At 34.6% G+C, this 15,657-nt stretch overlaps 2 protein-coding genes across 2 annotated transcripts; both read left to right on the forward strand.

The window, feature by feature from the left end:
* The first annotated feature begins 488 nt into the window (after window positions 1–488).
* LOC142620434 (bifunctional aspartate aminotransferase and glutamate/aspartate-prephenate aminotransferase-like) lies at window positions 489–6,024 on the forward strand. The gene is made up of 10 exons (XM_075793803.1): window positions 489–748; window positions 860–1,103; window positions 1,177–1,270; window positions 1,363–1,466; window positions 2,970–3,218; window positions 3,312–3,425; window positions 3,628–3,711; window positions 4,945–5,115; window positions 5,248–5,361; window positions 5,589–6,024. The coding sequence occupies exons 1-10, from the start codon at window positions 633–635 to the stop codon at window positions 5,727–5,729; spliced, it is 1,431 nt and encodes a 476-aa protein (XP_075649918.1). The 5' UTR covers window positions 489–632; the 3' UTR covers window positions 5,730–6,024.
* A 6,768-nt stretch (window positions 6,025–12,792) lies between these two features.
* Window positions 12,793–15,068, forward strand: LOC142627828 (protein NEN4-like). Its single transcript, XM_075801749.1, has 5 exons — window positions 12,793–13,420; window positions 13,814–13,860; window positions 14,001–14,064; window positions 14,346–14,522; window positions 14,637–15,068. Exons 1-5 carry the CDS (start codon window positions 12,899–12,901, stop codon window positions 14,652–14,654), a joined length of 828 nt encoding a protein of 275 aa, XP_075657864.1. The 5' UTR covers window positions 12,793–12,898; the 3' UTR covers window positions 14,655–15,068.
* The last annotated feature ends 589 nt before the right edge of the window (window positions 15,069–15,657 follow it).

Consider the following 15,657-nt stretch of genomic DNA (forward strand, 5'->3'; position numbering starts at 1 on the left):
TTAATGTAATTCACATTACGATAGTGTGACATTAAAGTTTTTAGTTTATTTTATTTTTTCTAAAATTATCATAATTTAAAATTACAAAATATATCACATTATCTTAATCTTAATTTTTTTTTTTTTTGAGAAAGATCTTAATCATAATTTATGATTATAATAACGTAATATTATGACATAATCTAACATCACAGCGAACTAAATGTCCAGTAAGTTATAAACTCACACACACAGACCTAATTAACCGACGTGGGAGACTCAATCACCACAAGTGAACTATGCAGTTTTGGTTGTTGTGTGTAAGTTTAAGAAAAAAAAAAAAAAGGCCCTGTTAAGTGTTTTAAAAGAGCTAATGCTCTTAGTCTTATGTTATGCTGACCCACCATTTGGCGGGACCCAAGCTGACATGGACGGTTGAGATGGTTGCATTGCAACGCCACCTTCCACCTTGAAAAAGCCTTCTAAGTTCACCAACCCCTTTTCCCACCAAACCCACCTCCTACTATTCCCCACCAAACTGAAACACTAGCCACTAAGCTCCCTCTCTTTTCAAAAATAAAAAAATAAGCCCAGCAAAAGATATTTGTTTCTTTTGGGTGTTTAGCACTTAGAATCGAATCCAACAGCAACAAATGGCTAATTCACTCCAAACTTCTTCATCCACCACCACTGCTCGTCTAAGCCTCAGATCCCCGTCATCTGATTCGGTTTTGGATTCGGGTCTCAGATCCGTATCATTTCCTCTCAAGTATGTTTTTACCTTACTACATTTATTAAAATTTTTTTTTAGCCAATCACAACTCATTTCCTTTCTTCTCCGATTTTCATTTTGTGCTTTTTTTTTTTTTCGTTTCAATAGGTCATTGAAATTCTTGTCAAGACAAGTAGTAATAAAACAACAGAATAAAAGTAGAAGAAGAACAGAGTTAGTAGTAAAAGCAATGGAAGTAGATATCTCTCTAAGCCCAAGAGTAAATTCGGTGAAGCCTTCCAAAACGGTGGCCATAACAGACCAGGCCACAGCTCTCGTACAAGCTGGTGTCCCCGTTATTCGCTTAGCCGCTGGTGAACCCGATTTCGATACTCCTGCTCCTATTGCTGAGGTAAACAAACAATTTCTTACTCTTTGTAAATTTATTTATTTTACATGAATTATATGAATTGAATGTTGTGTAGGCTGGGAAAAATGCGATTCGTGAAGGATACACAAGGTACACTCCGAATGCGGGGACTGTAGAAATCCGCCAAGCCATTTGTAATAAACTCAAGGGTTAGTTCCTAATTTTGCCTTAGAAGGTAAAAGCTGAGATCATGCGAATTAATTGTGAGGCTTGGTTGAATTGAATTTTGTGTTTTTTGCAGAGGAGAATGGGATCTCATACACGCCCGATCAGATTCTGGTTAGCAATGGAGCCAAGCAGAGTATTGTACAAGCCGTCATGGCAGTTTGTTCTCCCGGAGATGAGGTGGCTGTGGATCTTAACTTACTTTCTTTTTTCGTGCTTTTCATTGATAATTTTGTATAAATATTTTTAGCTGTTTGATTGTTATCGGTTTTACTGTATAATACCTTAGTACTTAATCATAAGTGTTGGGATTGTTAGTTAGAGAGACAAAAGAGAGCAGAATTAATGGCCACAGTAGAAAGATCTTGAGCAGTTACATGTTTAGTATGTAGAATTGTGTGTTACCGAAGTAGGATTATGATTGTTTCACTTGCTGTACTAGTATACGGGTTTACAATGAGTTTGAGCCTTTTTGGGCCATAATATTTCTAACACTTATTATCTAATACTTGAATTAGATCAAATTACTGGTTAAAAAGATACTTCATCCTTTGTAGTTGATGATGAATACACATACACTATGTTCATCTAGTCAAAGAAAAATGCTAAATGCAATTTTTCCCCCTCTACTAAACAACCATTTCAACTTCCAACTCGGCTCCTTTCTCATTTAAAAAATAAATAAAAGAAGAAAGAATGCGGTGTAAGTGGACTTCCTCTACTTTCTAACCAACTGAACTCACTAAACTTCCTCTCACTTGCTCAAATGTGGATAGCCCCACGCTGCCAGCTTTTTGCCTGAGATTTTAAGTATTGGGGAACCAAAATTTTGGTCTTACGCATGTGCAGAAAAAAAGGGAGGGGGGGGGGGGGGGTGGGTTGAGTCATTGGTTTTTTTTTCATTCATGAGTTTAACATGGACTTGATGGTTTTGAATCTATGACCTCACACTTCAGTCATATAAAGAATCTGTTCAGAAGGAAAATGGCGTAGGTATGGGTGAAGTGGGTGTACTGATTATGCCAATAAAGGTAATGATGTTGTATTGGCTAGTTGGTAAAGGGAATGAGTTGGCCATAGAGGAAGATTGAACAAGGAACAAAAGCCAAAGGAGTGTTAAATAAGAGGAGAGTAATGTTAATAGGGCAATTTCTGAGCAAGAGCACAATGACTAAAAACTGGAGTTTACAAGATGATGATCTGATTTCACTAAGCATATCAAAAGAAAAGAAATTTAGTGGAGTTGTAGTGAGAAACCTGGGGGGGGGGGGGGGTTAAGGACCGTGTTTTTGTTGTATTGTAGATAACTCTATCAAATTCTTAATTCTCCTAAATCTACATAGTTCTATTCTCATCCATGCTATGTTAAATATGTTAAAGTAGGAAATAGCTTGTTTAGGCTGTTCTGTAACAGATTTCATGGATTGGTTGCTGAACAATGTCCTCTTTTTCATCATGCCTAGCTGTTTAGAGTGTTGTGTTACAGTTTCTGTGGGTGATTACTTGGATTTTTTTATCCTCTTCCACATCCTTAGGAAGCTATGAGGTTGTTGGTGTTTTCTTTGTGTCTTTACATGTTGAAGATCCACAGTTCTAATGTAAAGGTTCTGGTGATTATTGGAAGTAAAATACCTTTTACATCTGAAGATTGCATGGATTTACCTAATGGCAATAATTTTTCAGGTTATAATTCCAGCTCCATTTTGGGTGAGTTACCCAGAAATGGCAAGGCTGGCTGATGCAAAACCTGTGATTCTTCCAACACACATCTCCGAAAATTTTCTTTTGGATCCAAAGGTCCTTGAATCCAAACTGACAGAAAAGTCAAGACTGCTTATTCTTTGTTCTCCATCCAACCCAACAGGATCTGTTTACCCCAAGAGATTGCTGGAAGAGATTGCTCAAGTCGTAGCAAAGCATCCCCGGCTTCTGGTACAATACTCCTGAGCCTAATAAGATGCACTTAAATCAGTTGAATGTTGCAAATATGTCAATCTTGAATTTTCTATTGCTTTCTCTGTTCAGGTGTTGTCTGATGAAATTTATGAACACATAATTTATGCTCCAGCAACTCACACAAGCTTCGCTTCTTTGTCAGGCATGTGGGAGAGGACTTTGACAGTCAATGGATTTTCTAAGGCAAGTCAATACCTCTGAATTTTTATACTAGTGTCTGGTCATTAATTTCATATGTCATGTATTCTTTCTCTTCTATCAAATAGCTCCTCCATATTTGTATTTTTTTTACTTCATATAAAAGGGCCAGCCAGATCATTGTCAATATGCATTAAGTGGTAGGCCTCACTCTGAGAATTAACATGTAGATTGTGGGACTGTGTAGGCCTTTGCGATGACTGGTTGGAGACTTGGTTATCTTGCTGGTCCAAAACACTTTGTGTCGGCATGTGGAAAAATCCAGAGTCAGGTATTTTTAATAATCTGCATCTATCTACCAACTAAGCTCTATGTATGATGCATTCTTCTGATTTCTATTCTACTTTGTCCTAATGAATCACTTTAGACAGATCACTTTACTTGTAATGCTTGTGGCGACAATATCTTAGATATGTTCTGCTTCTATACCTGATTTTGGATTTTCAGAATTCTTTTATCCTGTTCTCCATCGTTGTCTCTAACTTCGAATATTCTAGGCCAGATATGATCCCAATCTCCAGTTGACTAGGTGGATTATTTTGATAGTTTGATCCACGATACTATCATAATTTATGGCAACAATTACTGTAGGCTGGATACTAAGGATTGATTGGTGCAGACTTATTGATCTTAAGCTGTTTGGACAAAACACTTTCAATGTATGTCACATCATAGTTTTTGTGACTAGTTTCAAGATATGAACAAGTAAATTATTATATGAATTATGAGTGAGTTGTTAATTTATGTATTCTTTAGCTCAGTATTGGGTTATTGAAAGAGATCTGATTTGAGTCTACTCTAGTTTGTTAATTCAAAGTCTGTTCCTAGTCCATCACTTGTGGATGTGTAATATAGTTCTTAATTACAGATATATGTCAGTATTTAAATATAACAAATTATGCGACGAGATTGTAACATTTATAAGCAAAGTGATAAGGACTTCGAAATTTGTATTATGCATGTAAACTGAAGTTGCTTCTAGTATTTACAAATTTGATGATATCTTTGACCTGGAGTTGTTAAATATAATTTATATCGCCTCTTTTTTTCCCATATGCCACTGTAAGTAGGGTAAATTTGAGAATGCTATGCACACAATTTGAATGCTGAGGCTGAATTTGAAGTAATATTGGAGGGGTATAATATGATATGCCTGTGATGGGGAGAAACACTATGAGAACTTGAAGCAGAATGAGGAATGTATAGTAAGATCATATAAACTTTTTCAAAAGAGGAAAATTTGATACTCTTAAGAGGCATTTCATTGGAGTTGAAACTGCTAAAGATGCAAGCAGAAATGAGGGATCAGGGTTGCCAACTTCATATAGTTCAAATAATGATTGTTTTGATCAGCTGGTTAATTTTTATAAAAATTATAAAAGTAAATAGTAAAAATAGTTGGATTTGATCTATAATGGAAGTAGGTAATTCAACATTTCAAGATGCCCTTTTCCTTACAAAATACTTTTTGAACTCCAGCTGATTCTAGTTTCCTTTATTCCAGTTCACTTCAGGTGCCAGTAGTATAGCACAGAAAGCAGGAGTTGCTGCACTAGGACTGGGATATGCTGGTGGGGAAGCTGTTTCTATCATGGTAAAAGCATTCAGGGAGCGGCGGGATTTCTTGGTTAAAAGCTTTGGAGAATTGGAAGGTGTTAAGATATCAGAACCCAAGGTACCAACTTTAATGATCAATTTGCTCCTGCTTTTGGACAACTAATGCACTTGTCTGTCAGATAATTGTTCTTGCCCCTTTTCAATGCTCTTTTCTTCCCCTCCTGATCATCATCACATTTTTCACTTGTAGGGAGCTTTCTATCTCTTCATTGATTTCAGCTCTTACTATGGGACTGAGGCTGAAGGATTTGGTAAAATTGAGAATTCAGAGTCCCTCTGCCGATATTTGCTGGACGAGGGTCAGGTATGCTTAATTGAATGCTGTTAAAATTCAATTTTAGTGCTTCTCTTAGATTAATTGAGAAAGGGATGGATGTTTTTGTCATGCCAATAAATTAAAAATCTCTGAGTGATTTCTTTAATGCCAATTTTGTAAGAAACTACTTTTTCACTCTATTTGAAGTCCATAGGGAGTAAAATGCGTGTGGAGCAGTTCATTCTTCCTAATTGGTTAATGGCTGTTACTGACAGGTTGCGCTAGTCCCGGGGGATGCATTTGGGGATGACAGCTGCATCCGTATTTCTTATGCAGCATCCCTCACAACCCTTCAGGCAGCTGTGGAGAGAATTAAGAAAGCACTTATCCTTCTCAGGCGGGCTGTCCCTGTTTGACGTAGATAATTACTCTACTACTAAGGCAAAATATTATGATTTCGTTGTTCCTTTCTTAGCTTCCAAAATGTTTATTGCAATAATTAGTTTGGGAAAAAGGATGACACGTTGGTCATTTTGGGGTTCATTTGCCTTGTTTTCCCCAGCTGGAGTTTGTATTTGATGGTAAAAGAGCAAAAGAGGATAAACTTGGACATTGGCTTTGCATGACGTTTTCAGTGATGTATCAAATGTTTATAGTATGTGCAACTGAAGAGTAATTGAATAATTCAGGTTGTGTGTGGCATTTCCATCATTGACAATTGGCATTTCCTTGTGTCATTTACTTGCGTACTGAATAAGAGGAAGCCAACACTTGTAATGTCGGGTTTTAGCATATACAAAATTTTTTAATGCTAAAACCAACAAACTGGGTAAAGCCGAACTCATTTTAAGTGTAGCCGTCATTTCCATGAAAGGATCATTGGGTTCGACTGTCTATTCAAGTTTGTTGTATGAAATTGGAGCTATCTATCAAGTAATTTCACTCTTGTTTGGGATTATGATTAGATTAAATCTCTGTTTAAAGGATAACTAAATTGACTGGACAATTTTAGAACCATCTCTTTTAGGTTCTCCAGGCACTACAACAAATCTGACTTTTTTCAAGGATTAAAACCCTTGAAAAAGGTATTAAAAAACCTTGAGAAAAATTATTTTAAGAGTCCAATTGGCTCTCAATAACCTTCAAAACTTATACCATTGAAAAGGAAATTTTGAAGGCCTTCTTGGCCCTCAAAACAAGTGCTTTATCTTATTTTTAGGGTCAAGAGACCCTTAAATAACATTTTACCAAGGTTTAAAAATTTTAAATTTACAACTCATGATAAATAAGGTTATTTAAGGGGTCTCTTGACCCTCAAAATAAGATTTTATTTATTTATTTTTTTTAAAAACCATAATCATGCACAAATATATATATATATATACACACACACACAAAAAAATTACTACAAATTATCACTAGGGAGTAGAGAGAGAAATAATAAGTATACAACTTTTTTCACAACAGTTGAGTTTGCAAGTTGTAATGTACAAATCATAATTTGCCTCCTCAACCAGTTGTGAATTTGGTTGTCTCTAGCTTTACTCGAAGCAAACTCAAGCCATATAACTATACATGATAATAGTTGTCAATTTAAACACCATAAAAACAATAACCCAAGTAATGTTTTCAATTGAACCAAATGGAGGGTATATAACAACACAGATACGGGATATTACACAATTGGAGTAAACCCAATTAAACATAATGATTCTCAACCAAACACCATAAAAAATTAAAAACAAAGACCCAGAAAACAAATCTTTCAACTGAGCCAATCTTTACAAATTGGGTGCCAACCCAATAGCCAAAAACACAAACAAGCACACAGAGTAACAAAGAGTATCTAGTAAAAGACACACACCATTGCAGTACTAAGACAATTGAGAATCGAAGGCCTATTCAGAATTGCTGTTCTAGACCAAGCTTTGCCCTCAACCAATACCTGCAAAGAGAGACAGAGAGAGAAAGAGAGTTAGTGTGTGGGGGTTAAAGAAAGAGAATAGACAAAAGGGTATTCTTGAAAGTTGAAATTGACACAACTCAAGCTCTCTACTCTCTAGTGATAAATTGATAATAAAAAATTCTGAGGAAAAAATTAAACAAAATGAGAAGAAGAACAGTATAGTTAATTTAAACATTGATCCAATCCAAATGACCAATGAAGGTAGACTAAATGCACAATTTTTTATGAATACAAAATTCTTTCAAAACCATTCCGCTAGTATGTTGCAGACGAAGGGAGCTAAAGTTAGCAGAATTATATCTTACCACAATATGGGAATCAAAATCTGAAACTATTGTGAGATTAAACAAAGATGAGCAATAAAGATAAAATTATTTCATAATTAAATATATAAGGGCAACGTGTCTCCTCATCCAAGCTCTTAGACAGCCCTTAAATTCCTTACACCCACTCCCAATATCCTCAGAATTAAACCCATAACAATCTAAAATATCAGCTCCTCCCTTCCCCATTGCCATGGCGTCCAAACTCCAAAGTCAAGCACCAAGTCACTGAAAGATCACCCACCCACTTCTCACCACAACCATAACCTTCAATTTTCACCTTACATAATTCCAAACCAATATTACATTAACAAGTAAATGTCTGGGAAAGTGTAGATAACTCAAAAAAGTTTAAGAATTCCTAACCCATTAGAACTACTAATTTCACATTGGAAAATTCCTCATCCCATTCCCTATCCAGTTCAGTTATTTATAGTTTATTTAGACCCATCAATGTCATCCCTAGTACAAAGAGAAAAATCATCATTTTCCCTTGCCTTGTTCAAAACTCACCCACTTCAGGTTATTCATTCAAAGAAAGAAAGTGAATTTTGGGCATAAACTAACTATAAGCAACCTTAAAAATCAATAGTAAAAGATAAGCATAAGCTAAATGAAAGACAGCAAACTCCTTTGAAAAAAGACAATATATAGATAACAAAAAAGTAAAAATTTTTAACTTGAAAGCATTTTTATCAAATAACTTACAGACAATATATATGAGAGCAGAAAGTAAAGTTTTAAACTTGAAGGCATTTCATCAAACATTGACTAGCTTGAGTTGATCTTCATAACTTAGTGATCACTACTAGATTGAGCTGATTGCGAGGTGATATAACTCAACATTTGCATCATCATTTTGTCATAATGTGCTCTTTGTTCTGCCATTTGACTAGCTTGTTGTTCCTCAAAATGTCTTCTTTGTTCTGCCATTTGAATAGCTTGTTGTTCGAGCATGTTTTTGAGGTGCTTTACTTCTTTCAACTCTACATCAGCCTCTATTATAACAATACATGGGATTAAGTACATGGGATTAACCTTGGACATGACACAAACAACTTGAAAAGGTTGAATGATGTAGGGTACTACTTTTATGGGGAAAACGCCGTTGACAAAGATCAATTTAAAACTGAAATACTTGTGAGAATAAATTGACATATTGCAACCTATATATAAAGATTTAATAATAAACAGCAACAACTGCAACCTACATTTTTACTCTATGAGATTAAGGGTCCATTTAGATACCGCTTATTTTACTGAAAACACTGTAGCAAAATAATTTTTAAATGTGTGAATAGTATCATGAGACCCATTTTTCATAAAAAAGTTGCTGAAATAATTCTCTTCTAAAATAGAAAAAAAAAACCATAAATTAATTAGTTACACCTGATAAGTGCAGCAATAGTACCAAAAGAATTCCACAGGGAAGGAGCCGAATCTTGAAATAATTCCTTGTTCTAAAAAATGAAACCAAAGGCAGACAGAAGTTTATAATTACAGCATACAACAGCTAAATTGCATAACCATTCAAAGAAAAGAACATGGGCATATTTCATACAGAGTCTTCAACAAAACCAGTCATTGCACAAATCCAAGTAGTTCAGTATCTATATTGTTTTTTTTGGCTATAAAGTCCAATTTTTTTCTTTCATGATAAAGAAATGTGAAATCTTCTTGTACAAACACAAGTACACAGGTAATCTCAATATCAAAATCTCTTGCAGCGTACTATCAAACTACTAGATAAATTTATCCTAGTGGTTATGGAAAATAACATGTGATTGTTCAAATACTGAAGCGCATATGCTTGGTCGTTGTACTAATCATGTAATTTCCTTTTTAACTTTGCTCTTGTTACGTATTTTTGCTTTGATTGTTGTCTTTTACGTATTTTTGCTTTGATTGTTGTCTTTATACCGTGTGTAACTAACTTCATAGCATATATGCAGTATGATCTCACTATTTGACAACATAGAACAGAACAATCGTGGCCCTGTATACTCATTGCCCATTTCACAATTAAAATATATGATTCTCCATCAGTGTCTTTCACAATTAAAATATAAAAAATTGGATGACAGGTATTGCAGAGTATTTTATGTACTTACTACCACAAATGTTTGCCTCAAAGGCTGCATTGCCAAGCAGTCTTTAACATGCCTGCAATTGCCTTAGCTGAAACACATTCTTATCTGCTGACAGGTAACTCAATAAGCCTTGAAGTACTCTTTTTCTAAACCATGAGAAGTTACAGAACTTCTTTCTATTTTTGTTAATTATGGTTGTAATTAACAAAAAAAAAAAACCACAATAATCGCAATCGCAATCGCAGTGGTATAAGTACTTATAAGCTGTGTTTGGATACGCTGCGTTTGCATTTTGCTGAGAATTTTCTGCCTTTTTTTTTTTTTTTTTTTTCAACGTGCATGAACAGTAACCGGTACTGTTCATGCACCGTATTTTACTGTGCAAGAGACCAATTTTACTGTTTACGCACTGTTGATGGGACCCACAAGCACTTTATTCAGAAAAAAATATTAAAAATAGATCCCACAATACTATTCACACATTTAAAAAATTATTTTACTACAGTGTTTTCAATTTTCAGCAATAAGCTCTATCCAAACAGACCCATAGCTATAGGTAGCGCTTCAAAAAACGCAGGAAATTCGTGAAATGTTAAATTGTATAAACAAATACAGCAAAATCTCCTAGATTTAAATAAAATTTGGATGATCTAATTAAATAATTATTTGAATTTCGTATTTAATTTTTTTTTAAAATGGAGCAGAAGTTATAGGTAGTCATCCAAAAGCGCGGGAAATTCCTGAAAAATCAAATCGATAAACAAACACAAAAAAAATCTCCCAAAAATCAAAGAAAATGAAGCTTGAAGGAGCAAATTAAATGATTACTTCAGAATAGAGCACAGATTCAACCTTACAAATCAACAATCAATAGGTACAGAGAATTTTCCAATTTTCAAAATCAACAATCAACAATGAACATTTCATAAGAGAGAGTAGAATCTGTAATCAAACTAGTGGAATCAGCGGTGCTGGAGTCGAGATGAGAGGAAACCTTCGATTTTAGAGTTTCTGAAAAATGTGCGAAAGGAAAATCAAAGAAATGCAGTGAAAATCGACGAGAAAGTGGGAGAAAACAAAGAAACACAAAAATTCAAAGAAGAAATTAGGGTTTATGATTAGGCAATACCAATTCTTATCAATGCGATTGAGAGACGAAGAAAACACACCGTGACCGAGAGAGACGAAGTCACGAAGAGAACATCGAGCTTAGATTGAGAGAGACAAAGAGACACAGACCAAGAAATCACAAACTTGAGCTTGAATGCTATGTGATTTCCATGATTGCCAAGCTTAGATTTGTATTTGGGGAAAATGAGACAGTGAAAGATCTCAGAGAGAGAGCTTGTGATATATGAGAGACTGAGAGTTTTTTTTTTTTTGGAGGGAAGAGATTGAGAGTTGAGAGAGAGCATGATTTTTTTTTTTAGGAAGGTTGGGTATTTCAATTAGTTTTTTTAGCTTCAGACTATCGTATAGCATGTTCTTTTGTTTTTTTAAATATCTTTTTGAAATTTTTTTCAAGGGTTGAAATTTTTTTTGGGTATATTTATTAGGGGTTGTGAATTTAAGAGGATTTACATTTTAGTGACAAAACTAACCACTGTTTTATATATTTATTTCAAGGGTTGTGTTTGTTAAATATTACTCTAATATATTATTGATGTAACCCTTTAGGGTTTCCTCCGTGGATGTAAGCCGTTAGGCTGAACCACGTAATCCTCTTGTGTTATTGTGTTCTATACTTTATGCTTTCGCTTCCGCATCCATAATTTCGCTTCCGCATCCATAATAGCATATTCAACATAGTGTATCAATGCTAATATTTAACATGGTATCAGAGCTGCCTTCCTATAGCCATGGTTTTCTGTTCTTACGGTGTATTAAGAGCAATCTTTGTCTTCCTCGGTGTTTCTTCGCTGCGTTCATCTTCTTTGGTTTTCCATTGCTGCCGTCAAAATTCTCCGGTATAGTCATGTCACCGTTAGAAGTCGCATCAACACTGCAAGACCATTGCCTTTCTTAAGCCACTGTCACAGAGCCAAACTTCATTCAAGGGATCTTTTCAATCTAATCAAATCTCAAGATTTCATCAAGTTTCCATCTTGAGTTTGAGAGGGGGTGTTAGAGATATATTAGCCCATTAGCATAAGCCCAAACCTAATTCTACTTTGTGTGCAAGCCAAATTTCCTACTTGTACTAGAAGTCTATTAGTTTAGGGTTTAGTCTACTATATATACACATGTTATGGTTCATTGTAACACAGGATTTGTACTACACTCTAATATATTATTGATGTAGCCCTTTAGGGTTTCCTCCGTGGATGTAGGCCGTTAGGCTGAACCACGTAATCCTCTTGTGTTATTGTGTTCTATACTTTATACTTTCGCTTCCGCATCCATAATAGCATATTCAACATAGTGTATCAATGCTAATATTTAACAGTGTTAATTATTTTTCAAGGATTGTGTTAATTATTTTGAAGGTCCTTAATAAATCTAGTAATAGTCATACTTTAGTGTTTATTTGGACAAATTTTAGTAACCCTTGAATAAAAAGGGTCGAAATTCGAAACAGCTCATGTTGTTTGTAGTGAGTTACCAATATGCAGAATTTAGAAGCTACTTTCGTGTTGACAATTTCTCTCGGTCTGAATGTGACAAAAACATTCACGCTATTGCGCACCCAAAAAAAAAAAAGACCATGGTTTTCATTATTGACAACACTATCACTTGCTTGTGTAAAAAGTTATGTTACTAGGATCTGAAATTACGTGGGTAAATATGTTTAACAGTTCCGTGGTGCCTTTTTTTGGTGGTAAACATATTCAGGTTAAGATGGTAGGGAATATTTTTGCCTAGAAGACTTTGCTTAAAATGTTACATCTTCATTATTAATAATTAATGGATTGAGAAAGTTGAACTTTTCCCAAAGGTTTCGTCCAAGAGTTTCTCCTTTCAAACTCAAAAAAAGCAATAGAAAAGCAAGAGAACGAGGAAAGGTAGTCCGTGTTCGTTGTAATAATATTCCAATCTACCTGGAATACCTTTAAATAGAACATCCTCAAGAAGCTAAGGACCCCTTCATTCAAAGCCTAAACATACATTTGACTTGAACTACAAGAAAATCAATCTCAGCAAGAATTCTCTTCTCCTATCTGCACTTTTCTCTTTTCTTCTTCTTACTTCATCCATTTAAGACAATCATGGTAATGACATTGAACCTGCACAAAAGCCTGAAACGGAAAAGACAGGTAATACCAATAAGAGACTTTGAAATGGAGGTTTATAATTCTGGAAAAGAAGGCATGACAGAGATTGCGTTCTTTGACTTGGAAACAAATGTGCCCAATAGAGCTGGGCAACGTTTCTGGGTATTGGAGTTTGGTGCAATTGTGGTTTGTCCCCAGAAACTTGCTGAACTAGAGAGCTATAGCACGCTGATAAGGCCCAAAGATTTGTCTGTGGTTTCATTGAAGTCAAGTCGATGTGATGGGATAACAAGGGCAGCTGTTGCAAATGCACCAAGCTTTGAACAAGTTGCTGACAAGATATTCAGCATTTTGAATGGTAGGGTGTGGGCAGGTCACAACATTCAAAGATTCGATTGCATTCGTATTAAAGAGGCCTTTGCTGAGATTGGTAGGCCTGCACCAGAACCTGTTGGAATGATTGATTCTTTAGGGGTCTTAACTGAAAAGTTTGGCAGAAGATCTGGCAATATGAAGGTATGTACATAGCATATATATTTTGATGAAGTACGTACATAGCATGTGACTGTACATTGAGTAGGTATATATCTAATGCTTCATATACATGCACGTTCTCTCCCATAGTGTGTGTGGCATGCGGCTGTGAGAGGGAAGATGTATATATTTGATCATGATATAATTATTTTTGTACATGAGGTTTTGCAACAAGTTTTTGTGACATTTAATGAATTTAATGCAACTGTATAATACATATATGATAGGTCAAATTAATGGTGTTCTTAGGTCTTTATGCAACTATATATGTGCTTTCTTTATTGAATCTAGATTACATGGGGGTTTTAGGACTTATTGTTACTGTAATTTCTCATACAATCAGAACAATCTTGATCCCTCATCTCTTTTTGTTAGATGGCATCGTTGGCTACATACTTTGGGCTTGGGCGGCAAAAGCACAGGTATGGAAATAATTTGTCTTGTTTGTATACTTAAAATAATGCTCAGTCCATTTTTTTTTTCCTTGATAGAAATAATAATTCTTAGTCCTTTATTTAAATGAATTCATAATGATGGTTTTAATTTTAACTATGTTAAACAGGAGCCTTGATGATGTCCGAATGAACTTGGAGGTCCTCAAGCATTGTGCAACAGTACTATTCTTGGTATGCACTAGATTTCCAAACTGGCCTCTTAAAGTCTTTCAATTCAATTTATGCAACAATATACACCAAGATCACATATAAAAATGTTTGAAGTTATTAATTTTACTATAAGATATTTACAAATTGACGTGTTAACAATTGTGATTGATATATATTACATCAACAACTTAATTAATGAGATTTTTAAACTACTTTTCTATTTTGTGTTTGTTGATACATGAGTTAGTTATAAGACGTAGATAATAAAATTTATAGTATCAATTGTGGTGTTATGGTATTAGGAATCAAGTCTCCCAAACGTATTGAATGGCAAGCGGCAAGGCTCTCCCACAATTATGACAAGAAGTAGAACAAACGGAAAATTGCCATGCAGAGAAGAAGCCAGCCAGAAATCTCCCCAAATTAGTTCTATTGGATATCAGAGATCAGTTCCCTATACAAGAGGAAGTTTGCGAAAGGTTTTAATTTCACTTTTCTCTTGTTATATGTTGTGCATGCATGCATGGTTAATCATATTCATATGTAAAATGAGTTACTCACAATGACAAAATGAATGTCACAATTGAAAACAGGTGACAGAGAGAGTATGAAATCTATTGTGTAAAGCTCAAGGAAAACAAACCCTTAACAGCCTACTGAAGCATTCTCACACGCTGCTACGTTGCATCAGATGGTCAAGGCATGCATGTCCATCCGACTTTGTTTCTTATTTGAAACAACGGAGTTCACGTAACTTTCAATGGTGGAAGGAAAAAAAAAACTAGCTCATGTTCAAGGTGTTCATTTTTTAATTGAAATGGAGACTCTATACGTTTCGTGCAATGGAGGATGACGAATTGAAGTACATTAAAGAGAGCTCGTACCCTGTTAGAATGCACAAGTGAGGACGCTGAAATCATCAAAAAAGTGCACTACAAGAACACCAATCAATGTGTTTATCCTTAAATTAGTTGATTAATTAGGTCATTCTTTTTTCTTTTTCTTTTTTAAAGGCGGTTCTTATCTGGAAACCACTTGTATATATGTTTTTTTTTTTTTAATGAAATTCATTATATATATATATGTTACTAACTTGTCATTGTATAATAATATTCTTATTACCAGAAAAGTTTACGTATGACGCTCTCTTCACACGGAGCAGTACAAACCAATTTAACTCATTTCCTTGTCCAATTGATGAGTGTCGGCTTCTTCTTGGTCATTAAAAAACTTAAATTAAACAAAATTTAATAAAATAAAATTTGGATATATCAATATCACAAAAAAGCACAAATACATAAATCTTTAAATTTTATTTTACGAGTTTTCATATTTTAAAATTTTGGCATGATAGTTTCGTTATCAATTCTATCAACTGCATCATTTGCAATGTATACAACTAAACAATTATTAAACTACTGATATCCTATCCAATTACAAACATCTTGTCTAATAAGTAACAATATAAAAAAAATACATCATCTTTCTTTATGATCTATTCCAACCAAATTTTGTATTCTTTAAACTAATTAGTAATTAGTATTAAATCAACACAATACTCCATTAATTTCTTTTTTAGGGAAATCATGGCCAAGAAGTTGACAAAAATCTCTT

The sequence above is a fragment of the Castanea sativa genome, chromosome 1 (genome assembly GCF_040712315.1).
Source record: "Castanea sativa cultivar Marrone di Chiusa Pesio chromosome 1, ASM4071231v1".
In the NCBI taxonomy this organism is placed as follows: Eukaryota; Viridiplantae; Streptophyta; class Magnoliopsida; order Fagales; family Fagaceae; genus Castanea; species Castanea sativa.

What these genes read in the sequence shown, in the direction of transcription:
- LOC142620434 (XM_075793803.1), top strand. Translation starts at nt 633, where the DNA reads ATGGCTAATTCACTCCAAACTTCTTCATCCACCACCACTGCTCGTCTA. An exon ending in CTCCTGCTCCTATTGCTGAG is followed by an intron (nt 1,104 to 1,176) that starts GTAAACAAACAA and finishes AATGTTGTGTAG; the next exon opens with GCTGGGAAAAATGCGATTCG. An exon ending in CAGTCAATGGATTTTCTAAG is followed by an intron (nt 3,426 to 3,627) that starts GCAAGTCAATAC and finishes GGGACTGTGTAG; the next exon opens with GCCTTTGCGATGACTGGTTG.
- LOC142627828 (XM_075801749.1), top strand. Translation starts at nt 12,899, where the DNA reads ATGGTAATGACATTGAACCTGCACAAAAGCCTGAAACGGAAAAGACAG. An exon ending in CTTGGGCGGCAAAAGCACAG is followed by an intron (nt 13,861 to 14,000) that starts GTATGGAAATAA and finishes TATGTTAAACAG; the next exon opens with GAGCCTTGATGATGTCCGAA. An exon ending in GTGCAACAGTACTATTCTTG is followed by an intron (nt 14,065 to 14,345) that starts GTATGCACTAGA and finishes TTATGGTATTAG; the next exon opens with GAATCAAGTCTCCCAAACGT.